General features: G+C 38.8%; 1 protein-coding gene across 1 annotated transcript in view; it reads left to right on the forward strand.

Moving 5' to 3' along the window:
- Window positions 1–306: 306 nt before the first annotated feature.
- FBXO34 (F-box protein 34) overlaps window positions 307–25,820 on the forward strand; it is a 95,306-nt gene continuing 69,792 nt past the window's right edge. The window contains 2 exon segments of the mRNA XM_081289028.1: window positions 307–976; window positions 978–1,018. Coding sequence (XP_081145154.1) covers window positions 872–976; window positions 978–1,018 — 146 coding nt within the window. The 5' untranslated portion in view covers window positions 307–871.

The following is a 25,820-nucleotide window of genomic DNA, read 5'->3' on the forward strand; positions in this document are numbered from 1 at the left end:
GCATGGATTAGGGCGAAGGATTTTTCCTTATTGTCATCACATGGACATTTTCTTTATTGTCCAATGTGGTTAAAATTACTTCTTACAATGGAAACAGTGATAACAGAATCAAGCACGGGCTGGGGATGTGGCTCAAGCGGTAGCGCGCTCCCCTGGCATGTGTGCAGCCTGGGTTCCATCCTCAGCACCACATACGAACAAAGATGTTGTGTCCGCCAAATACTAAAAAATAAATACTAAAAAAAAAATTCTCTCTCTCTCTCCCTCTCTCTCACTCTATCTTTAAAAAAAAAAAAGAATCAAGGATAAAAAGCCTCTTCATTTGTCCTCTGATTTGTATATGAAGAATTAAAAACCTATTCTACATTCATCATTAAGATGCCCTTAAGCTTTAACAGTTTGAGGCTGTCAACCTCAAAATTTATTTACTTTTGGACTGCTAATCCTGCCACAATTTGCATGGGAAAGAATGACAGAAGGGATTCTTCAGAACCCTTCGATTTGCAAATTAGAATTTTGAATCTCAGCTTCCAAGTAGCAGAACCAAGACTAGGACCCAAATCTACTAGGACATCTAATACCTTTATAGCTTCCGGTCTACCCACGAGTATTAATAAACTTGTCGTGTTTGTTGCTGAACCCTGGCATTACTGCCATTCTGGCTAGCCTGGGGGTTGGATTTCTCGCGCCCCAGTTGCTTCTCTCCACCAGTTGGCGGCCAGGAGAAGCTTCTCCCTGTTCTTTCCCCTTTCCCTGCAGAGCTCTCCCAGGCTCCGGCAGGGGGCGCTAGCACCATCTGGTTGCAAGGCCCCTCCCCCGGCCAACCGTCGATTGGGCCGGCGCGTGACGTCACGCCGTTTTAGCCAAACAAATGGGTTTCGGGGCGAGCGTTGGGCTCCGCCGCGCCGCGCTGGGTGCTCTGTCCGCCTCAGCTGTGGGGAGCGAGCCAGGCCTGCTGCCGCCTCTTCATCGGGCTGGTGCAGCCCCGGGCCAGGCCCCGGCCGGGGCAGGAGCACAGGTGGGCCGGGGCCGAGTGGAGTGGGGCGCGAGGGGCAACACGGCCCGGGCCGGCGGCCACCGTGGCCGCTCCCCGCCCCCTCCCCCCTCCCGCCGCCCGCCGGCACTCCCGGGGCGCGGGGCGGGTGGGGGCGGGGGCACCGCCTGTGGGTCCCGGGCTCGCGGCGCCCGGCGCGACCCTGGAAGGACCCGTGGCCCGCGCCTCCTCCGGGGCGCCCTCTACTCGCGTGCGGGCCCTCTGAGGGTCGTGCTGGCCGGCGGGCGGGAGCAGGGTCCCGGGCCCCTGGAGCGGGATCGGGCTGTGTACAGACACCCGACCTGCGCTCCACCTTTGGGCGGTGAGGAAGTGGGGTCGCATCACCCGGTCGCGCCCGCCTGGGCTCGGCCACTCTGCCCTTACTTGCCTCAGCGCAGGTGAGCTGGCGCTTATCTTTAACCTTCCTCGGGGACCGGGCAGGACCGAGGCACGGATGGTTCCTTGGCTCCTCTGGGCTGGCGCAGGTCAACTGCAGTTCCGCGCCAGTGGACGATGAAGTCATAGTGCCTGTAGGTCCGCGTCTCTGTGACGTCAGGGGTTTGCAGAGAGGGGCCGTGATGTCATAGCAGGCCCTGAGAGGGATAGTTAGCTTGCTGGAGGGCCAGGAGGATCCATGGGGGAGAAAAAGGAAGTTCGGTCTTCTGTCAACGCGTGGAATCGCAGTGGATTTGAATCGAAAGTTGCCGGATATCAGCGTTTTCCAGTTTTAATGTAATAGTTGTCAACTGCTTAAACTTCAGTTCAAACACTAATTTTTAGAACAGTTGAGAGATACATTTGATCGAGAAATATCTAAATTAGGGTAGGAGGGTTTTGGCGGGGAAGAAAGGACGTTGGGGTTTTCAATATAAGTGATTTTCAGAAAATTAAAACTCATAGTTTGATGGTTGGTGATTGGAATTGCTGAAAAAAATAGAGCCAGTTGGAGTTTGTCTTACTTTTTTGGCTAGATATCTGCTTGTTAGCATTTTTGTTAAGGAATGTTTAGGAAGAAGGAGAGCTGATCTTAAATGAACTTTTTGTATAGTAAAGAAGGGAACTTTGAATTAATCCGACATTCTTCTTAAGTAATAATCACCAGAGAATTTAATTTATCCAGCTTGTCCCTGTGTATCCCCCATCCCATCAATTATGGATAATTGAAGGTTTTCTGTGGTTATAACTCAGCAACAGCCTTTTTCTTGCGTTCTTACTAATACTGGGTTATAACTTAATAACATATCCCAGGACTGCTTGTCTGAACAGGTAACTAAAATTTTGTCAGTAGTGCTTTCAAATATGAAATTACAAAGCTTTGAAACAAGTGATTTGTTTTGCCTATTAATGTGTTTATTCCATAGTTTTCAAAAGAGGTCAGACTGCAACAGGATCTAGTCATTTGCCCTACTGGCCCTCTTCAGATGTTCCAGCTTATCAATACTTTTTATCATTTCCTTTGTCTGTAGAATCATGTAAATAGAATCTAGTTTCAAAAGTAGCCAACTTGAAATTGAAGCATAATTACAATTAATGTTTTCAGCAGGAAGCTTTGGTAGGAGTCCTCAATCCTTCCTCACTGACCTTGACTTGTAATAGATTTTGTTTTATTTTTTCCAACACTTCCTGCTCTCCATTTGGTCTTTTTTTTTTTTTAAAGAAAGAGTGAGAGAGAGAGAGAGAGAGAGAGAAAGAGAGAGAGAGAGAGAGAGAGAATTTTTTTTTAATATTTATTTTTTAGTTCTCCGCGGACACAACATCTTTGATGGTATGTGGTGCTGAGGATCGAACCCGGGTAGCACGCATGCCAGGCAAGCGCACAACCGCTTGAGCCACATCCCCAGCCCTCCATTTGCTCTTTAAAGCTAATGAAATATTATCTCTGGATTTTTGCATCAATATGTTGCTGGAAGTTATATCATGCCTATTAATGAAGAAAATAAAAGCAAAATTGTCTCTATTAATTGCTATTGGATTTTTTTGGAGAAAGTACTGGGGATTGAACTGGGGTCTCCTGCAAGAAGCACCCATCACTGAACTATGCCCCCAATCCCTTACACTTGGATTTGATGGAACATTCATAAGACATGGCTTTCCAATAAATCCTGTTTTGATCTTCATCACAACTTTGGGAATTTGACTTTGTTGTGGGTGATACTGAAAATTGTTAATTCTGTTTTTTTCCTTTTAAGAAATTAGGAATTGTATGGTGACAATGTTAAGTGAAGGTCCTAAAGATACAGTTTGAGCCTTTGGAACTTCAAAGACTTATAGGCATCTGAATTAACACAAAGCAGTTGATAAGGGGGTGTTAATCAGCCTACCCCTTTAAGATGAAAGGATGATCACAAGGTGTTGATGGAATGAAGGAGGTACAAAAAGGAACACCTGCATTAGACTTTAACAGGTAATAGCCTTCTGGGGCAGGCTACATGGCTCTGTTGTGTCCCTAGTATAAATGGGAAGGGATGGAAATCAAACTAAATGTGAGTTTTAAAACAATTGATGATAATGTACTATAGCTATTCCTTGGTAGTGCATTTTCCTCCTCTCTTTTGCTTAGCGATTATGATGTTTTTGTTTTTCCTTATGGAACATGTAATAGATGGAGGATAAAGTGTATTCTGATGTGACTGAGGAGCAATGACAGGTTTAAAAAAAGCCAGCTGATGTGTATCTTTGTACAATAAGTCATAACTCTTATGAAACATTTTTTTATAGTCTGTTTCTACTTTTGGCAGGATGTTTTTCACCCACGCTTTGCAGATTTGGGTCTAGGAAGCAGTTTTTACTTTTCATAAATGGTTATATGGAAGTTAGAGATTGGGCTTAAAAATTATTTTAAGACATTTTGTCATCTTATTCACAGCATTTGAAAGGAATAAATAAGTCATTATTGGTATGGCATTTTTCTGATGGATAAAAGCAAATGTAATGAAGAATGAGGGTGCTGTATTTTAGAAATTCTTTAAAATATATTTTTTGGGTCAATTATTAACAATAGAGTTTTATTTCTTATATTTTCTATTTTATTTTTTAAATTTGTTTGAGTTTAATTCTGCAGTTTTTATATTCTAGTAGACTATAAACTTGTTTTAATATTTGTTGATGAAAGAACATACTTGAGAAGACATCATTTGGTATTACCTTCCAAAATTTGCAGCTGTTTAGAACCAGATACTCAGGGGAAGCTACTATGGTATAATGAATGCCTTCCTTGTTAGGTCATGTGTGACGAAGGCAAAATTCAGCAAGTGCATGATCTGCAGTCCTTTGGAAGCAACAACAGAAAAGAGCACATGAGCTCCAAATGCATTTGGGTCATTTGGAAATTGAATTCCTGTCAATTCTTATCTTCACCAAATTTATCTTCTCCCCTTTAGTTCATGCTTATGGTGTTTTGAAGCTGATGAACCTATTGGTATTATCCAGGAGACCATTAATAATTAAAATGTAGGTTTTTTTTTCCTCCCAGTGTTAGTTAAAAGAACTTATCAGCCTTTCACTTCCAGCTCCATCCTCTAATTAGTACTCTACAGAAAAGACTGTAGATCTTTCTTTAAATATTCAAATTCAGAAAACCAGCTTGTACATTTTCTTCTCTTAGCACAATGTATGTGTAAATGTGAAACTAAGCACCCATTATAATTGTGATTATAATATTATAAAGCATGAGTTTCCTTCATCCAGAAAACATTTTTGATGTCTTTGGGTCAAGGACTATGACATGGATGAAATTAGTTTCCTCCAGGGTCTGCTGCAAGAATCCTTGATATTGTTGTAGAGGACCTTGAGAATGAAAGGCTAGAATCTGGACAAAAGGACGAACAATGGTCATCCTTTGGTTAGATGAAGAAACATCTAACCAAACCAGGTTGGCTAGATGTTTCTTCATCTAAAGGTCAGTTTAAGGGGGGTGTTAGAAACTCAGATAAAATATGAAATAGATTATCATGGTTCAAAACAAGCAAAGGGCCTTGATTCTACAGATTTGCATTGTCCTAGAATGAGTAAAGCTTAGCTAGTAGTACTTTGTTTGAGGTAAGACTAAGTGCTCAAGACCACTAGTCTTTGTATGCAGTCCTAAAGTTAGAGATAGAGAGAAGCAACAAATATCTGTTCAGTTCTTTCCACTCTCAGGCACACACATATCTTCTTTTTCTTTAAAGTGAATCCATTTCACTTATAAACTTGGAGAATACATGAGCCTCTCAGTCTTCATTTGTAGTCTCTGCTTTCTTTTCCTGGAATTTTATAGTGAATAAAATTTTATGTAAAAGTATTGTATATTGAGTACTTAAATACTTGCCATCTAGATTCCGTAATTCATATTTTGCTATATTTGCTTTACCATCTATATGCCTATCTATCCATTTATCAGCGAATCTATGTGTTTAAAGGACCTACTTTGCTAACAAATTTGGATGGTAACTATGCTAAGTCTTAAAAATAGAAAAAAATGAACACAATAAGAGGCAGGGCCTTTAAGAGGTGATGGTAATAGTGTCCTTACAAAAGAGGCTTGAGAGAACCCTTTGCTCCTTCTACCATGCGAGGACACAGGAAGCTTACAGGAAGAAAGCATTATCTATAAGGAATGATTCTGGATCTGTAGCCACATTGATCTTGAACTTCACAGCCTCCAAAACACTGAGCAACAGTTTTCTGTTTATAAATTACCCAGTGTAAGGTACTTTAGTATAGCATCCTGAATGGATGAAGACAAAAATTGGTACCTACATGTAGGATGCTGCTATAACAGATAATTAAAAATGTGGACGTGGCTTGGAACTGAGTAATGAATAGAAGCCAGGAGAGTTTTGGGGTATATTGCTATGAAGGGAACCTTAAGGATGATTTTCTGGTGAGGGTTCAAAAGACAGCTATAGAGAAAGCCTGAAATTAGAGATTACCTAAATTGTAGTGAACAGACTGTTGGTAGAAGTATATCTGTAAAGGCCATTCTGATTATGCCTCAGATGGGAATAACATGTTGAAAACTAGAGGAAAGACAATTCTTATAAAGAATTTGGTTGAATTGTGTTCATGTCTGTGTGCTTTATGGAAGTAGAACTTCAGAGGAATGAAATAGATATTTGGCAGGAGAAATACAAAGTGTTGGGTGCATACAGCTTCTTTGGACTACTTACAATAAAATGAGAGATGAGAAAATCAAGCTAAAGACAGATTTATAATAAAAAGGGGTGGAGAACTTAAAAGATGCGGCAAATTCTCAACCTGCCCTTGTTGTAAATAATGAAAGTATGTTCAGAAGAGAGTGCCCAGGGTGTGGCCAGGTAAACTTTGGTTAAGGAGATTAGTTATGGGTATTTGGAAGCCATGTGCCTATTTATCAATATAGTAACCCTGAAGGCATGTCAGGTCTTTAGGGCTGCCCTGCCTATTGCTGGGGCTTTGGTGGCAGAATGAGTTAAAGCCTCTACTCCCTGTATTCCAGCATATCATTCTTTGGCTGTCCTAGCTGTGGCTCCTGTCCACTGATGGGTATGGTACTGACCACTGTGGCCACCTTTCTGGAGGTCACAGATCTTAAAGTTTGTGTGATGCTATTTATTCCAAGGCAGAGTGCATGAACTGTGTTGGGGGCATTGCTACCTCCACCTAGATTTCAGAGGATGCTCTGGAGAACTTTGGACCCAGGAAGGGAACTGTCACAAGAATGAAGCCATGAGAAAGCTGCCATTTGGGAAAATGTCCAGTGGAGCCATGGGACAGGGATGCCCTCAAGACCCTTGAAGAGCTAGTCCAGTATGGGAGAGATGCAGGCACCTTACTTCCAACTGGTGGAGAGCTGCAGCATGCATCGTACTCAGCAAAGCCATGAGAGCAAGGTTACCTGGAACCTTGGGGGCCCAGTCCCCAGCACAGTGTGTCTGGAAGGCAGAACATCAAGTCAGAGGATATTATTTTGGAGCCTTAAGATTTAATGTTTGTCCTTTTGGGTTTAGGATTTGGTGAGACCTGTTATCTTTGTTTTCTGCTTTCTCCTTTTGGAATTGTGTCTGACCCACCATTGTATTTTGGAAGCAGACTTGATTTCACAGACTTATGACTGAAGACAAATCTGCCTTAGGATAAATCACACTTCTGGTTTTCACTTGTATGTGATTCAGGTGAGACTCTGGACTTTAGATTTTTGAGTTGCTGGAATAAGATGTTTGTTTGAGGCTGTTTGGAAGAATTGAATATATATGTGTGTGTGTGTGTGTGTGTTTTTACCATTGAGACCATTTAAAAAATTTTTTTTTAGTTGTTGATGGACCTTTATTTCATTTATTTATTTATTTATTTATTTATTTATTTATTTATTTATATGTGGTGCTGAGAATTGAACCCAGTGCCTCACACATGTGAGGCAAGTGCTCTACCACAGCCACAACCCCAGCCCAGAGTGGAATGTATTTTGCATGTGAGAAGGGCATGAATTTTGAGTGACCAGGAGTGGAATGCTATGTTCTGAATGTTTGTGTCCCCTTCCCCACAACTTATGTTGAAACCTAATTTTCAATGTAATAACGTAAGAGGTGGTACTTCAGATATGCTTAGGGCTTGAGTATGGAGCCCCTGTGAATAGGAATAGTGCCATAACTGAGGCAAATGGAATCCTTTGACCTTTCTATCCTAAGAGGATGCAGCAGTAAGAAAGCTCCATTTAAGAGGAATGGGCCCTCACCAGACACTGAATTTGCCAGTGCATTTGACCTTGGACTTAACTTTCAGAACTGTGAGAAATTTCTGTTTATAAATTACCCAGTCTGTTTTTTTTTTTTCTTGTGGTGGGGATTGTGGATTGGGATTGAATTTAGGGGCACTTTACCATTGAACTACCTCCCCAACCCTTTGGTTTTATACTTTGAGACAGGTTTTATACTTTGAGACAGGTTTTATACTTTGATAAGTTGCTGAGGCTGGCCTCAAACTTGGGATCCTCCTACTTCAGCATCCCCAGTCACTGGAATTACAGGCTTGCCCACCATGACTGGCTGAAGGTATTTTTATATAACAGCCATCAGACTATGCCAGGCTTTTACTTAAGGATCCAGAGAAGATTTGATATAACATCTGTTTAAAGACTATCTAAAGCTGTGTTCTTGGCCCTTTGTTGCATTTTATAATCCAACCCTTATTGTTTAGTCTTCTCAATTACCATTCTGTCCAGCTTATGCCTACATCTATATTCATAGTTAACCAGTCACTAAGTTTTTAGTGATTCTTTTATTTGGGTTTATTTTTTCCTGTTTAATCTCCGTGCTGATGCCCTCAGTCTACAGTATGGAGTGTATGAGATAGTTCATTGAATTGCAAAAAGAAAAAATTAAAATTTCTACTTTTAATTCCTTTTGGCATTTTTATGTACATTTTATACAGTATATTAGGACTTATGCATCACATTTATAAACATATAAACATGAGAACACATTCATGATGAGAGTGAGAGTGTCAGAAAAGTTGAGATAACAATAGAGAGCAGTACTTTCCAATAGAAATCAATGGGAGTCATATGTATAATTAAAAAATTTATAGCTGGGCATGGTGGCGCACTCCTGTAATCTCAGTGGCTTGGGAGGCTGAGGTAGGAGGATCACAAGTTCAAAGCCAGCCTCAGCAAATGCAAAGCACTAAACAACTCAGTGAGACCCTGTCTCCAAATAAAATACAAAATGTGGCTCAGTGGTTGAGTGCCCGAGTTCAATCTCCAGTACTGAAAAAAAGAAAAAAAAATTTTTAGTTAGCCATCATTAAAAGAAAGAGTGGAAAAAATGTATATATGTATATATTTGCAGTGCTGGGTTTGAATCCAGGCCTTGTGCTTGGTGGGCAAGTGCTCTACCACTGAGCTACATTCTCTAGCCTGAGTGAAAATAATTTAAATTATGTTATTTAACACAGTATATCCCAAATGTTATGATTTCAGTATAATCAATATAAAAAATATCAGAGTAGTTTATGATCCTTTTGTCATATGAAGTCTTTGAAATCTGAAGTACATTTTATATTAAACAACTCAGTTTAGGTGAGTGATATTTTAGGTCTCAAACCACATGTTGATTAGCTCTTGTATTGGAAGTGTATGTCTAGACCAATGATCTGAATTTAAAGTTCTGTAATTGTTCTGTTTTTCATAATTCCATTGTTTACTCTCTTCAGTCTATGTTCACAGATGCTAATTGGACAAAAATTCTGGGATGATGTTTCTCTCTCTCTCTCTCTCTCTCTCTCTCTCTCTCTCTCTTTTGGTAATGGGGATTGAACTCAGGGGCACTGAACCACTGAGCCACATGCCCAGCCCTATTTTGTATTTTATTTAGAGACCAGGGTCTCACTGAGTTGCTCAGAGCCTTGCTTTTGTTGAGGCTGGGTTTGAACTCATGATCCTCCTTCCTCAGCCTCCTGAGCCACTGGGATTACAGGCCTGCACCACCATGCCCAGAAATATTACTGTCTTAAACAAGAACCTGCTCTAGGTTTTTATGGCATGCTTAAAAATCTCATTTAAGACTTCATGCTGTGTGCCATGGAGCGTGCCTGTAATCACAGTGGCCAAAGCAGGAAGATTGCAAGTTTGGTGCCAGCCTTAGCAAACCAGTGATGCTCTAAGCAACTTAGTGAGACCCTGTCTCAAAATACAAAATAAAAAAAGTCTGGGGATGTAGTGACTGCGGAGAAGGATCCTCAAGTTCAAGTCCTGCCTCAGCAACTTACTTAGCAAGACCCTGCGTGACAATAAAAAAAAGCGGGGGTGGGGTGGTGGAGTTGGGGATGTAGCTCAAAGGTAGAATGTCCTGGGTCTAGTCCCTAGTATCACAATACTAAAGTGTTCGTTTGGTTTTTTAAAAAATGAATTTTGTTTGTATAATTGTTTATTTGAAGTTGTAAAATCACCTTTGGAACTATAGAAGGGAATTATTGATGAACTGGAGTTTCTGAAGATGAAATGAGTTTTGATAAGTATATCTCAAAAAGTACATTTGTTGTATTGTCTGAGAACAGTTGAGTTGTACTTGTTTCCAAAGTAGGACAAGATATCTTATTTCAAGTTCAGTCATCAGGATTATTCTCTGGAGATTCTCAGTATTTTCACATTCCCCAGTCACTTTAGCTGTAGGAAGTAGGTTTCTGTAATTCAAAGTTGTCATCTTTCCTAGATGAAGAGCTCTTCCATAGTGATACTTTAGCCCTTTGGGGTACTATTACAGAGAACTAATCAGAATGTATCTTGAAAATAAGTCTAAAGAGGATAGGAGAGATTTTGACTTTAAGGAAGCATTATTTTCAACATTTTATTTAGTGTGATAATAATTAGCTTGAATTTGTGGAATTTATTTCTTTGAAAAAGCACAGTGTATGTTTCTTGCTCATGTCAACATTATGCTGAGTACATTAACTTGTCACTTTTTTCCTAGTACAGTTTTTATAAATCTTAATTTTCTTTGACAAATAACACTCTAAAACTTATTTTTTATTACTGTTTTTTAAAGTCAAAATATTAATTTTATTGAAGAGTTCAATTTTTTAAAATTAGCTGGTAAGAGGTTGTAACTTTTCCTCAAATTAAAATGTAATTTAATATTCTAGTTACACATATATTTTTAAAGATTGTATAGTATAAAATATTTTTACACTTAAAATTCGCAGTACTGAATTTCACTGCGTAATTGTCAACACTGTGTAATTGTTGCGCCACTTTTTTTTTTTTTGGTCCGAAAATTGGTGTGTAACCTTTTATCATGTAATTGTTGCATGATATAATTCTGTTTCTCACACCTTTAAAAGGTAAACAGAGGAGGAGTGTATTCACCAGTAGCACATGGATGGATACACAGTTGTTTTCCTGCACATTGTGAACCAGGAGCCTAGAATTCTTAGTGTTCATGCCCGGTTAGTATATTTCTGAAAACCAACTTATGTGGTATATGTTTAGAGTGCTGCAGTAGTAATGGAAAAGAAATAATGAGTAGTGCGAAGGACAGCACACCAGACAACAAAACCAGTGATAGCGCAGAATCTTCAGACGCAAAATTAAATTTTGTTAAATCCATACTTGGCAATGCCGCAATAAATTTTCTGACTGTAATGCACAAATCAGCAACTAATGTGTGAACTAGCTGCGACCCCCCGAAAAACTGATTGCTAAACTGTTATGACCATATGTGTGTCGAATTGAAATATTCAGTTTTAATGTATATTCACAAGTATCCATGCATTCTAATCTTACACCAAAGATAGTAATAAGTGATTTTTAAAGTAATTCTGGCACAGTTTTTAAAAAAATACAATGGTTGTACCCCATTTTTTAACCAAATATTTGGCATAAAATCTGTGACTATTATATGGTAAAATACAGCATAAAATATTTAGAAACTATATTTTTAACAACGTGGTCTCGAAATTTAAGTAAAACTTAATGCTTTCTTTTGTTTGTTTTTAGTACTGGGAATTGAACCCAGGGATGCCCTACTACTGACCTATAATTCCCTCCCTCTTTATTTTTTGAGAGAGAGTCTTGATAAATTATTGAGGCCTGCCTCAAACTTGCAATCCTCCTCCTCCTGAGCGGTGGAATTACAGTCATGCACCACTGTGCTTGGCTTCAGTGAAAAGATAAGCCAGGTTACTGTTTTATTTCTTGAATGTAAAAGATGAATTATTTTACATTTTCTTCATTTGATTTGGCCATTTAGTCTGTATTATGAAAGATTTCGGTTACCTAGAGTTTTGCTATATAAGTTACTAAAAAAAGTCACCTCAGTTCTTTTTTTTTTTTAAAGAGAGAGTGAGAGAGGAGAGAGAGAGAGAGAGAGAGAGAGAGAGAAATTTTTTTTTATATTTATTTTTTAGTCATCGGCGGACACAACATCTTTGTATGTGGTGCTGAGGATCGAACCCGGGCCGCACACATGCCAGGCGAGCGCGCTACCGCTTGAGCCATATCCCCAGCCCTCACCTCAGTTCTTAACTGAAGTTGTTTTATTTTGTAAATCGTTACCTTGCCTTATCTTTCTTGAAATTTAATTGTCATGTTTTAAAATGTAGAGAGCAAAGGAGGTGTAAAGCTAAATAATACTCCTTCACAAACAATTCTTAGCCCATTTTTTCTTTTTCAAATCGATAACTTAGTAGAAATTAGAAAATCTTTTTTTTTTTTGCTCTCTGATCGTGATTTATTTTTTTTTTATTGTTGGTTGTTCAAAACATTACATAGTTCTTGATATATCATATTTCACACTTTGATTCAAGTGGGTTATGAACTCCCATTTTTACCCCATATACAGATTGCAGAATCACATCAGTTACACTTCCATTGATTTACATATTGACATACTCATGTCTGTTGTATTCTGCTGCCTTTCCTATCCTCTACTATCCCCCCTCCCCTCCCCTCCCCTCTTCTCTCTCAACCCCCTCTATTGTAATTCATTCCTCCCCCTTGTATTATTTTTCCCTTTCCCCTCACTTCCTCTTGTATGTAATTTTGTATAACCCTGAGGGTCTCCTTCGATTTCCATGCAATTTCCCTTCTCTCTCCCTTTCCCTCCCACCTCTCATCCTTGTTTAATGTTGGTCTTCTTCTCGTGCTCTTCTTCCCTAGTCTGTTCTTAGTTACTTTCCTTATATCAAAGAAGACATTTGGCATTTGTTTTTTAGGGCTTGGCTAGCTTCACTTAGCATAATCTGCTCTAATGCCATCCATTTCCCTCCAAATTCTATGATTTTGTCATTTTTTAATGCAGAGTAATACTCCATTGTGTATAAATGCCACATTTTTTATAATCCGTTCGTCTATTGAAGGGCATCTAGGTTGGTTCCACAGTCTTGCTATTGTGAATTGTGCTGCTATGAACATCGATGTAGCAGTGTCCCTGTAGCATGCTCTTTTTAGGTCTTTAGGGAATAGACCGAGAAGGGGAATAGCTGGGTCAAATGGTGGTTCCATTCCCAGCTTTCCAAGAAATCTCCATACTGCTTTCCAAATTGGCTGCACCAATTTGCAGTCCCACCAACAATGTACAAGTGTACCCTTTTCCCCACATCCTCGCCAGCACTTGTTGTTGTTTGACTTCATGATGGCTGCCAATCTTACTGGAGTGAGATGGTATCTTAGGGTGGTTTTGATTTGCATTTCTCTGACTGCTAGAGATGGTGAGCATTTTTCCATGTACTTGTTGATTGATTTTATGTCCTCCTCTGAGAAGTGTCTGTTCAGGTCCTTGGTCCATTTGTTGATTGGGTTATTATCTTATTGTCTAATTTTTTGAGTTCTTTATATACTCTGGATATTAGGGCTCTATCTGAAGTGTGAGGAGTAAAGATTTATTCCCATGATGTAGGCTCCCTATTTACCTCTCTTATTGTTTCTCTTGCTGAGACAAAACTTTTTAGTTTGAGTAAGTCCCATTTGTTGATTCTAGATGTTAACTCTTCCTATTGAGGAATTTGGAGCCCGACCCCACAGTATGTAGGTCATAGCCAACTTTTTCTTCTATCAGATGCTGTGTCTCTGATTTGATATCAAGCTCCTTGATCCATTTTGAGTTAACTTTTGTGCATGTCGAGAGAAAGGGATTCAGTTTCATTTTGTTGCATATGGATTTCCAGTTTTCCCAGCACCATTTGTTGAAGATGCTATCCTTCCTCCATTGCATGCTTTTAGCCCCTTTATCAAATATAAGAAAGTTGTTGTTTTGTGGGTTGGTTTCTGTGTCCTCTATTCTGTACCATTGGTCCACCCGCCTGTTTTGGTACCAGTACCATGCTGTTTTTGTTACTATTGCTCTGTAGTATAGTTTGAAGTCTGGTATCGCTATACCACCTGATTCACACTTCCTGCTTAGCATTGTTTTTGCTATTCTGGGTCTTTTATTTTTCCATATGAATTTCATGATTGCTTTCTCTATTTCTACAAGAAATGCCGTTGGGATTTTGATTGGCATTTCATTAAACCTATAGAGAACTTTGGGTAATATCGCCATTTTGATGATGTTAGTTCTGCCTATCCATGAACAGGGTATATTTTTGCATCTTCTAAGATCTTCTTCAATTTCTCTCTTTAGGGTTCTGTAGTTTTCATTGTATAAGTCTTTTACCTCTTTTGTTAGGTTGATTCCCAAGTATTTTATTATTTTTGAGGATATTGTGAATGGAGTGGTTGTCCTCATTTCCATTTCAGAGGGATTGTCGCTGATATACAGGAATGCCTTTGATTTATGCGTGTCGATTTTATATCCTGCCACTTTGCTGAATTCATTTATTAGCTCTAATAGTTTCTTTGTAGACCCTTTTGGGTCTGCTAGGTATAGAATCATGTCATCTGCAAATAGTGATAATTTAAGTGTTTCTTTTCCTATTTTTATGCCTTTAATTTCTCTCGTCTGTCTAATTGCTCTGGCCAGTGTTTCGAGAACTATATTGAATAGAAGTGGTGATAGAGGGCATCCCTGTCTTGTTCCAGATTTTAGAGGGAATGCCTTCATTTTTTCTCCATTCAGAATGATGCTAGCCTGAGGCTTAGCATAGATTGCTTTTACAATGTTGAGGTATGTTCCTGTTATCCCTAGTTTTTCAAGAGTTTTGAACATAAAGGGATGCTGTACTTTGTCGAATGCTTTGTCCGCATCTATCGAGATGATCATATGGTTCTTATTTTTAAGTCTATTGATGTGGTGAATAACATTTATTGATTTCCGTATATTGAACCATCCTTGCATCCCAGGGATGAATCCTACTTGATCATGGTGCACAATTTTTTTGATATGTTTTTGTATCCGATTCGCCAGAATTTTATTGAGGATTTTTGCATCTAGGTTCATTAGAGATATTGGTCTGTAGTTTTCTTTCTTTGAAGTGTCTTTGTCTGGTTTAGGAATCAGTGTGATGTTGGCCTCGTAGAATGAATTTGGAAGTTCTCCCTCTTTTTCTATTTCCTGAAATAGCTTGAAAAGTATTTGTATTAGTTCCCCTTTAAAGGTTTTGTAAAACTCTGCTGTATACCCATCCGGTCCTGGGCTTTTCTTAGATGGTAATCTTTTGATGGTTTCTTCTATTTCCTCAATTGATATTGGTCTGTTTAGGTTGTCTATATCCTCCTGACTCAATCTGGGCAGATCATATGACTTAAGAAATTTATCGATGCCTTCACTATCTTCTATTTTATTGGAGTATAAGGATTCAAAATAATTTCTGATTATCTTCTGTATTTCTGAAGTGTCTGTTGTGATATTGCCTTTTTCATCCCGTATGCTAGTAGTTTGAGTTCTCGCTCTTCTTCTCTTCGTTAGCATGGCTAAGGGTCTGTCGATTTTATTTATTTTTTCAAAGAACCAACTTTTAGTTTTGTCAATTTTTGCAATTGTTTCTTTTTTTTCGATTTCATTAATTTCAGCTCTGATTTTAATTATTTCTTGCCTTCTACTTCTTTTGCTGTTGTTTTGCTCTTCTTTTTCTAGGATTTTGAGATGAAGTATGAGATCATTTATTTGTTGGTTTTTCCTTTTTTTAAGGAATGAACTCCAAGCAATGAATTTTCCTCTTAGAACTGCTTTCAATGTGTCCCATAGATTCCGATATGTTGTGTCTGTGTTTTCATTTAACTCTAAGAATTTTTTAATTTCCTCCTTGATGTCTTCTGTAACCCATTGATCATTCAGTAACCTATTGTTCATTCTCCAAGTGATGCATGATTTTTCCTTCCTTCTTTTATCGTTGATTTTCAGTTTCATTCCATTATGATCAGATAAGATGCATGGTATTATCTCTACTCCTTTATATTGTCTAAGAGTTGCCCTGTGACATAATATATGATCTATTTTTGGGAAAGATCCATGTGCTGCTGAGAAAAAAGTGTAACTGCTTGATGTTGGGTGGTATAATCTATATATGTCAATTAAGTCTAGGTTGTTAATTGTGTTATTGAGTTCTCTAGTTTCCTTATTCAACTTTTGTTTGGAAGATCTGTCCAGTGGTGAGAGAGGTGTGTTGAAGTCTCCCATGATTATTGTATGGTGGTCTATTAGACTCTTGAACTTGAGAAGAGTTTGCTTGATGAACATAGCTGCACCATTGTTTGGGGCATATATATTTATGATTGTTATGTCTTGTTGGTGTATGGTTCCCTTGAGCAGTAAGTAGTGTCCCTCTTTATCCCTTTTGATTAACTTTGGCTTGAAATCTATTTTATTAGATATGAGTATGGACACTCCTGCTTGTTTCCGCAGTCCATATGAGTGATATGATTTTTCCCAACCTTTCACCTTCAGTCTATGTATATCTTTTCCTATCAAATGCGTCTCCTGTAGGCAGCATATTGTTGGGTCTTGGTTTGTGATCCATTCAACTAGCCTGTGTCTCTTAATTGGTGAGTTTAAGCCATTAACATTTAGGGTTATTATTGAGATATGGTTTGTTCTTCCAGCCATATTTGTTTATTAATGTTACTAAACCTGATTTGTTTTCCTCTTTGATTATTTTCCCCCCTTTACTGTCCTACCTCCCTCTGTTGGTTTTCATTGTTATTTTCCATTTCCTCTTCCTGTAATGTTTTGCCAAGGATTTTTTGAAGAGATGGTTTTCTAGCTGCAAATTCTTTTAACTTTTGTTTATCGTGGAGGGTTTTAATTTCATCTTCCATCCTGAAGCTTAATTTCGCCGGATACACGATTCTTGGTTGGAACCCATTTTCTTTCAGTGTTTGAAATATGTTATTCCAGGATCTTCTAGCTTTCAGAGTCTGTGTTGAGAGATCAGCTGTTATCCTGATTGCTTTACCCCTAAGTGTAATCTGCTTCCTTTCTCTTGTAGCTTTTAAAATTCTCTCCTTATTCTGTATGTTGGGCATCTTCATTATAATGTGTCTAGGTGTGGATCTCTTATGATTTTGCACATTCGGCGTCCTGTAGGCTTCTAGGATTTGGGATTCTGTCTCATTCTTCAAGTCTGGGAAGTTTTCTCATATGATTTCATTGAATAGATTGTTTATTCCTTTGGTTTGGACCTCTATGCCTTCCTGTATCCCAATGACTCTTAAGTTTGGTCTCTTTATGTTATCCAATATTTCTTGGATGTTCTGCTCATGGTTTCTTAACAGTCTTGCTGAGCTGTCTATGTTCTTTTCAAGTTGAAATACTTTGTCTTCATTGTCTGATGTTCTATCTTCTAAGTGTTCTACTCTGCTGGTAGTATTGTCAATTGAGTTTTTAAGTTGGTTTATTGCTTCCTGCATTTCTAGGATTTCTATTTGTTTGTTTTTTATTACCTCTATCTCCCTGTGTAATTGATCTTTTGCTTCTTGGATTTGTTTATGTAATTCATTGTCAAAGTGATCTTTCATTGTCTGATTTTGCTGTCTCATGTCTTCTTTGAGACTCCAGATCATCTGAAGCATGTATATCCTGAATTCTTTATCTGACATTCCATCTGTTGCAGCTATTACCTCTTCTAGAGTTGAGTTGACCTGCATTGCTTGTGGTCCTTTCTTTCGTTGTCTTTTCATACTGCTCGCGTTTCTTTCTGCTTGGTGAAACTGTTGTGTTTTTGAAATTTTCCCTCTATTTATTTATATTGCTCTTGTATAGTTGAAAAATCTCCCTTGCTGGGCGGGTAGTGGCTGTGATCCTCCTCCAATTGGGGTGATCCGTCTACCACGTTGGCGGGCCGCTAGGTCTGCTCTGCTGGTCGGTCGCAGGTCTGCCCACCCTGCGGGCGCGGGTGGCGGCTCTGCTCTGCCCCCACTCCAATTGTGGTGACGTGACTACCACGCTCTCGGGTCGTTGGGCCTGATCCGGATGCGGGTGGCGGCTCTGCTCGGCCCCTACTCCAGTTGGTGTGACGTGTATACCACGCTGGCAGGCCTCTGGTCCTGTTCCTCTGGTGGGTCGCAGGTCCACCTACCTTGCAGGTGCGGGGGGAGGGAGCGGCTCTGCCCCTCGGCCACTGGGCCTGATCTGCTGGTGGTCACAGTTCTGCCTACCTTGCAGGCACAGGGGGAGTGGGCGGCTCTGCCCCTCAGCAGGCCGCTGGACCTGTCTGCTGGTGGGTCGCAGGTCCGCCTACCCTGCAGGCGCGTGTGGCAGCTCTGCCAATTCGCAGGTTGCTGGGCCTGACCTGCCGGTGGGTCGCAGGTCCACCTACCTTGCAGGTGCGGGGGAGGGGGCGGCTCTGCCCCTCAGCAGGCCGCTGGGCCTGATCTGCAGGTGGTCACAGTTCCACCTACCTTGCAGGCACAGGGGGAGGGGGCGGCTCTGCCCCTCAGCAGGCTGCTGGGCCTGATCTGCCCGTGGTCACAGTTCTGCCTACCTTGCAGGCACGGGGGAGGGGGCGGCTCTGCCCCTCAGCAGGCCGCTGGACCTGTTCTGCTGGTGGGTCGCAGGTCCGCCTACCCTGCAGGCGCATGGGGCAGCTCTGCCACTCCGCAGGTTGCTGGGCCTGACCTGCCAGTGGGTCACAGGTCCGCCTACCTTGCAGGTGCGGGGGGAGGGGGCGGCTCTGCTCCTCAGCAGGCCACTGGGCCTGATCTGCCGGTGGTCACAGTTCCGCCTACCTTGCAGGCACGGGGGGAGTGGGCGGCTCTGCCCCTCAGCAGGCCGCTGGACCTGTTCTGCTGGTGGGTCACAGGTCCGACTACCCTGCAGGCGCGTGGGGTAGCTCTGCCACCAGAAAATCTTTTTTCCTTCCCGATTTTTTTTTTATGTGAGCAACTTCCTACGTTTCTACTTGGATGTTAGTCTTATTGATTCATTAAAGTGACAGTGAAGATTCAATATAAATTCGATTTAATATTCTTGGCAGATGTAAACTTAAATTTTTGTCTCTTTTAGGAGAAAACCATGTTAACACTTCATTAGTAAACCTCAGTGTAGTCAGATTTTTTAAAAAAATTTACCATTTTTAGTGTATGAAAGGATCAAAGCTTAATTTTATTTCCCTGTTCATTATGTTAATGTATGTCTACTTTGAACCTACCACATTTGAATATCCCTTTATTCTATGTTGCAGAAACTGTTTTATAGAATAACACTGTATCAGAAAGTGTATTCTTTACTTCAAGAACACTTACTTTGAAAAGGCTGATGATTATGTCTGTGTCTAGGACTATTCCAGAAGCCCTGAACAAAATTTCCACACAGGTCACCAAGTTTAAGAATTTTCTTCCCCTTGCTGGGTGTGTGGCACAGTCCTGTAATCCTAGAAGCTAAGGAGGTTGAGGCAGGAGGATTGGAAGCTTAAAGCCAGCCCCAGCAACTTTGTGAGGTCCAAGCAACTCAGGGAGATCCTGTTTCAAAATAAAATATAAAAAGGGCTGGGGATGTGGCTTAGTGTTAAGCACCCTTGGGTTCAATCCCAGGTGTACACACCCACACTCACACTGACACATCAATTATTTTTTCTTTTCCTCCCTATCATCTAGCATGACAGGACTTCTAGCACATTAAGCAAGCTCTCTACCACTGAACTACACTCCTAGTGTTGGCTACTAAAGGGGATTTTGTTTGACACTTTTGAACCCTGTTAGAAACAATTTGATGATTTTTTTGTTTTGATGTGTTTTGTTTTGCTCTGCTGGGGATCCAACTCAGGGCCTCATACATGCTAAGCAAGGGCTCTTACCACCAAACTATAGCCTCATCCCAGCGGTTTGATATATATGCTACAATTAGCCAGAAAGGATAAATGTCACCTTTATGAGTTTAAATGTATGTATTTATTGCTTAAGAGGTTATTTGTAATTGGAATGGATCAATAAGATGCCCAAAGGTTTCCACTGTCTGATCGAGACGGTCATTTCTAGCATTCGTGCCAGAAAATGGGGCTTGCTGGGGGTGATAGCTCTGTGGTAAAGCATGTACTTAGCTTGCAGGAGGCCTTGGGTTAATCTTCAGTACCACAAAAATGGCAACAAAAAAGAAAAATGCAAATTTTATGGATATTTCTAAGGTAAAGGAAGATTATTTTATAGAATATAATTATCATATAGAAATAAGAACAGGAAAATGGAATATAAAATTATATATACCAGTCATAGCTATACAAAAATAGGTTGATTTAAATGATGTAGTTAAGAATGGTCTAGTTAAATTTTAAGTTAACTATTTTGTTTATGCCATGAAAAAGGTAATAGAGTTTAGACATATTTTAAAGAAAACAAAGGAAGGTCAATATGATACATTTTTCAGATAATCACTTTATTTCAGTCTCTAATCTGATTCACAGGATTTACAAATGTTCCTATTGTTAACTCTTTAGAATCTGTGCTCCTCCAAGAAAGAACCTTTTGTATGCTTCCTTTAGCAGATTGGAGAAAAGGCTTGTTGGCTTTTTTTTTTTTTTAATTAGTTGCTTTTGTTTCTTCAACACTATGAGCAGATAATGATAAATTAAATATGTATTATATATTTACAGTGGCAAAACAGCCCCAGTGCTTCCTTCTCCTTTTGGTTCCTTTTCTTGCTCTTTTCCTTAAAAAATATTGAATTTTCAGCACTTTATTTTTTTTTTGTCATTTTCATGATAGCTAGTGATTCTTGGTAATTAGCTGAGTGTGGGATCATCTTGAAATCATGGTCTAAAGAATATTTTTGGGGGGTAAGTAATGTGTTTATTACATGGTTCAAAACACAAAAGGTAGCAGGGTGTGGTTGTGAATACCTGTAATTCCAGCTATTCATAAGGCTGAGGCAGGAGTATGAAAGTTGAAAGCAACTCTGGGCAATTTATACAATTTTAAAAGGCGGCAGTGGGATGAGGGAGTATGTAGTTCAGTAGTAAGAGTGCTTACTTACCATGCAAGAAGCTCTGGGTTCAACGAACCCTACCACTGTAAAAGAAAACCCCAAATCAAAAAAACAAAGCAAACGCATAAGGTTCGAAGTTCTCTCTCTCTCTTTTTTTTCCTTCAGTGTTTTGGGCATGCTTTTCCACTCTCTGGAAGCAACCGATGTTATTGATTTCTTGATTATTCTTCCAGTATAGTTTCCATTTAAATTTTTTTTTCCTGACAACATGTTTTATTTCCATTTCTCCTGTTGGCTCCCCTGAGAGTGTCAGTAGATCTTCTTGTAAGCATTTAGCCTGTCCTGGCCTGTGCTCAGATTAGGGTCTGGCTGGGTGGACAGTAACTGACAGAACAGATAATGGAGTGATCTGGGTGTTTATGGTTGAGGGTTTGGTGTCACTGTGGCCCATAGCCATGGAATGCCTGATTGGGGCCTTCAGTCCAGGAGGCTCTAAGACTTGTCTTCATCCTCAGAGGATTTCTTGTCCTCATCCTTGTCTTGACCTTATCCTTGACTGTTTGTCCTTACCCTTAAAAAAAAAATGTGTGTGTGTGTGTGTGTGTGTGTGTGTGTGTGTGTGTCTATGTATTGCAGTGTGCTCTACATACTGTTATCTTGCCTTTTTTTACTTAATAGATTTTTGTCATTACATTTACATATTGCTATATAAAGAGGGTATCTGTGAGACAGCCTAAAATAATAGTGGCTTATTAAATAACAGAAAAGTGTTTCTCCTGTAAAAGATAGGAACATGCATTAGTGTTGGTATAGCACTCATCGCTGTGATCTTTTTCTCACTCTCTTTAAATTGAGGCATAATGAGCCCAGTAAAATGCACATATAGTAAATGGATGGTTCAGTGAGTTTTGGCAATTTTGTATACATACCCATGTAAAAATGGCACAGTCAATATATAGAGAGATCCATTCTGTCCTCCTTTCTCCCTATCACTTTCCTGCTTATCTGGGATCTTTCTATACTTTTGTAGAACAAGTATTGCCCTGATCTAGCTGGATCTCCAGCTACTGTACCCTTTCCAAGCAGCAGAATGGAAGAAGGGCAGAGGTTACATGTCAGCCTTTTAAAAGGAAGGTTTCTAGAAGTTGCCATTTCACAGCACTTGGAGTTATATTTATTAGCTATTATTTAGTGTTACAGCCATATCTCAAAGGGAGGCTGGAAAATGCAGTCTTCAGTGTTGTTTTTTTCGATTACAAACAATGCTACAATGAACAACTTTGTTTCTGTGTTATTTTGTGGAATGAATTCCTGAAATTAAATACTGGGTTAGAGTATTTGTATAAAAGTATACCTACTTTTTCCAAATCCTTGTTGACAGTGTTTTATATTGTCAATTTCATTGCCTGATAGGACGTTGAGGTAGAGAGAGAATATACTTCTACCCTAATGTACTGATAATTCCTTAAAAACATAGACTCCACAGTTAGCTCAAGTAATGCAATGTCAGGAGTTTGCAGTTTATTTAGATCACTCCTAAGAGGAAATTGATGGTTAAGGGAAACAGAGAAACCTCCTGCTTACAAATACTTCACAGTAAACTGACAGGAAGACAAGAAGAGTAACATTTTTAAAGAATTATCTTTTTTTCTTTTTCTTTTTGTACTGAAGATTAAACCAAGGAGTGCTTAACCACTGAACCACATCCCCAGCCCTTTCTATTTATTTTTGAGATAGGGTCTTGCTAATTTGCTGAGGCTGGCTTTGAATTTGTGAAGCTAGAGTTACTGGGATTAAGGCCTGTCCACCCTGCCTGGCAGGAATTGTTATCTTAATTCAAAAGCAAAGTAAATTGAGCATGGTGGTATACCTTAATCCCAGCTACTGGGAAGCTGAAGCAGGAAGTAACACTTGGCCCAAGATTTTGAGGCTCTCTAGCATAGTGATACCCCATCTCAAAACACAAGAAATGAAACAAAACAAGAATTTAGGGCATAAGGCTAATTTAGCATTTTTTCCTTCTTATACTCTTGTTTTTTCTAATGTACATTCCTTAGCATGTAGAAATGTTTCTTCAACTTTTTTTTTTTTGGTGCTGGGAATTGAACCCAGGGCTTCAACACATGCTGGACAAGCGCTCTACTACTGAGCCACACCCCCAGTCCTCATAATAATTTTCTGTACTAATACTATGTAATATTATGAGCTATATTTCCTTTTGAAATTGGAAATGAAAGCCTTATAAAAAGGGCTGTAATTCCAACACTTAGGTGGCTGAGATGGAAAGATGGGCTTGAGCCCAGGAGTTTAAGACCAACTTGGGCAACTTAGTGCGACCTTGTTTCAAAAAAAGAAAAAGGTATTTTTCTTATACAACAATATTTGGAGGCCTTGGAGAACAGAAACCTCTTACAAAGCTTCCATGGCACATGGCATGGCACCTTGTATGGGGCATATGCATTAATTCTGTCTTCTCTCATTGGACTGGATTTTGGGAAATTGATGGAAAAATGATTAGAATTCTAGTACCAAAGTTTTGATCTTTCGCAGTGGGAGAGGAGTTAGATATTAATATGCCATTATTAGTATTTTTGAAAGTGTCATTTCTGTAGTAAAGAAACTTAAAAGTTCTTCACCTATGATGAGATACTTAGAAATACTTCCACTAGGTTATCATCCTTCCTATCTGGAGATCAAATTCTGTAAATGTCTACTTTTTTTTCCCCCTCCAGGGGAAGAGGGATATATTGATAAAAAATGAATAGCAATTGCTGGTATTTTAAATAAATTTATTCTTTTTAGTTATATATGACAGAATGTATTTTGACATGTTATACATACAGGGAGTATAACTTCCCATTCTTGTGCTATGAGAAGTTTTACGCGATGTGGAGTTACACTAGTTGTGTACTCATATGGTTTATTTAATTGAGTATACTGTTGTTTGTTAATATTGTTATAAAAATATTTCTTTCAGAAATATTGTGTTTTGACAATTTTAGATTAATAAAAGTTAAATATATTGAAGTACAGAGAAATGTTAACCCAAATGTTAACATTTTATCAACTTTGATAAAATGTTTATCTCTTCTCTTTCTCTTCTTTATCTCTTCTCTTTCTTTTCTTTATCTCTTTCTCTCTTTCTAGTAAATATAATTATAGGTATATAACAAAGTTTCTTTTTTCTGAACCATTTGTAAGTTGCAGGCATGTTGTTTTTCATTGCTGAATATTTGTATTCCTAAAAGCAAGGAGTTATCTTACATACAGTGTTAAAGACCAAAATTTAAAAAATGGTTCATTATAAATATCTAATCTACAAATATGATTCAGAGTGTACTCATATATGAACAGGAAAGTTATGTCCAGTTCATTCTACTGTCTTTCTATTCACATCTCCTTTCCCTTCCCTTCATTTCCCTTTGTCTAATCTAATGAATTTCTATTCTCCTCCCCCTTTTTGTGTGTTTGCATCCATACATTAGAGCATTTTGCCTTTGGCTTTTTTAGGATTGGCTTATTTCACTTAGCATAATAGTCTCCAGTTCTATTTACTGGCAAATGCCACAATTCCATTCTTTATAGCTGAGTAATAATCCATTGTGTATATATACCACATTTTCTTTATCCATTCATCTGTTTAAGGGCACCTAGGTTAGTTATGAATTGAGCTTCTACGAACATTGGTGTCACTACAGTATGCTGATTTTAAGTCTTTTGGGTATATACTGGGTCAAATGGTGGATCCATTCCAAGTTTTCTGAGGAATCTTCATATAACTTTCCAGAGTGGTTTCACGAGTTTGTAGTCCCACCAATTACTGATATTTTTGCTTGGTAGTGTTTGCATTGTTATTTGTATTGACTGTTTGTTCCCTGTGCTTAGAATGTTATTCTCTTAGATGAATTTTCATACCTATCTTCTGACCTATTTAGAATCTTTTCTCATATAGTATCTTCTCAAGGAGGTCAGTGCTGACCACCCTATTTAAAATTACAACTGCTTTTCTTTCTGGTATTTCTAACCTCCCTTATGTCTCACCTTCCTTAAATATTACATTCAGCAGAAAGGCAAGTTATAACTGTATAGCTTTATAGGAAGTATAATTTAGAGGACAAGTAGAGGGTTGACAATGGGAAAGGTTTTGTTAATCTGTTTTTACCCCTTAACAGTTAACCACTTGAAATATATTCTACACCATTTACTTATTATGACTATTATTTATTGTGTCTCATTATCAGAATGTTAATCCTTGAGAACTTTTGTCTATTTGTCTTCTCTATTTCAAGCGCCTTATAGATGCTGAGAAAATATTTTGTCTCATGAGTAAAGGTAGAAAAGAATGTTACCATGAGAAAGCTATAAAATAGGTAACATTTTAAATATATTTAAAAAAGGATAAAATGTATATAAAAATGTATATATACACAAACACACATGTAGTTTTTGGTACCAGGGATTGGACTCAGAGGCCCTTAACTATATTTAATTTAGAGACAGGGTCTCACTGAGTTGCTTAGGGCCTAAATATTAGATTCAGCAGGAAAGCAAAATTTACAATCCTGTAGCTGTGTAGAAATTTTAATAGAGGAATAGAGAGGAAGACAGTGAGTAGATTCTGCTATTTTGGATTTTTAGGAGAAACTTCCTTATAATTTTATATAATAGTATTAATGGGGATAGTTTTCCTCTGCCTCCGCATAAAATAATTTCAATTTTAAATTTTGATTAGCATATTCTGTCTTTTAATGTTTTTTTGAAAATTAGCAACTTGTCCATTTTTTAATAATAGGGCAAATTTACAAGAAATAAAAATATTTACCATAAAAATATTTCTGTTCTAAGGAGTGTCAGAATATACTTGGTTATCTCCAATGTAAAACTAGTTTTAAAACAATGGTTGATTAGGGGCATATATTAGAATCTGCAATTGCAGGAAATTATGTGTAAGGATATCAACATTATTTAAGTACTTTTCTTGGTTCTTCTACCCAATTTTAGTGTAGGAAAATACTGTAAATAAAAAGTTTTTCTTATTTTTTAGT

Source organism: Spermophilus citellus (assembly GCF_964194105.1).
Source record: "Spermophilus citellus genome assembly, chromosome: 4".
Taxonomy (NCBI): domain Eukaryota; kingdom Metazoa; phylum Chordata; class Mammalia; order Rodentia; family Sciuridae; genus Spermophilus; species Spermophilus citellus.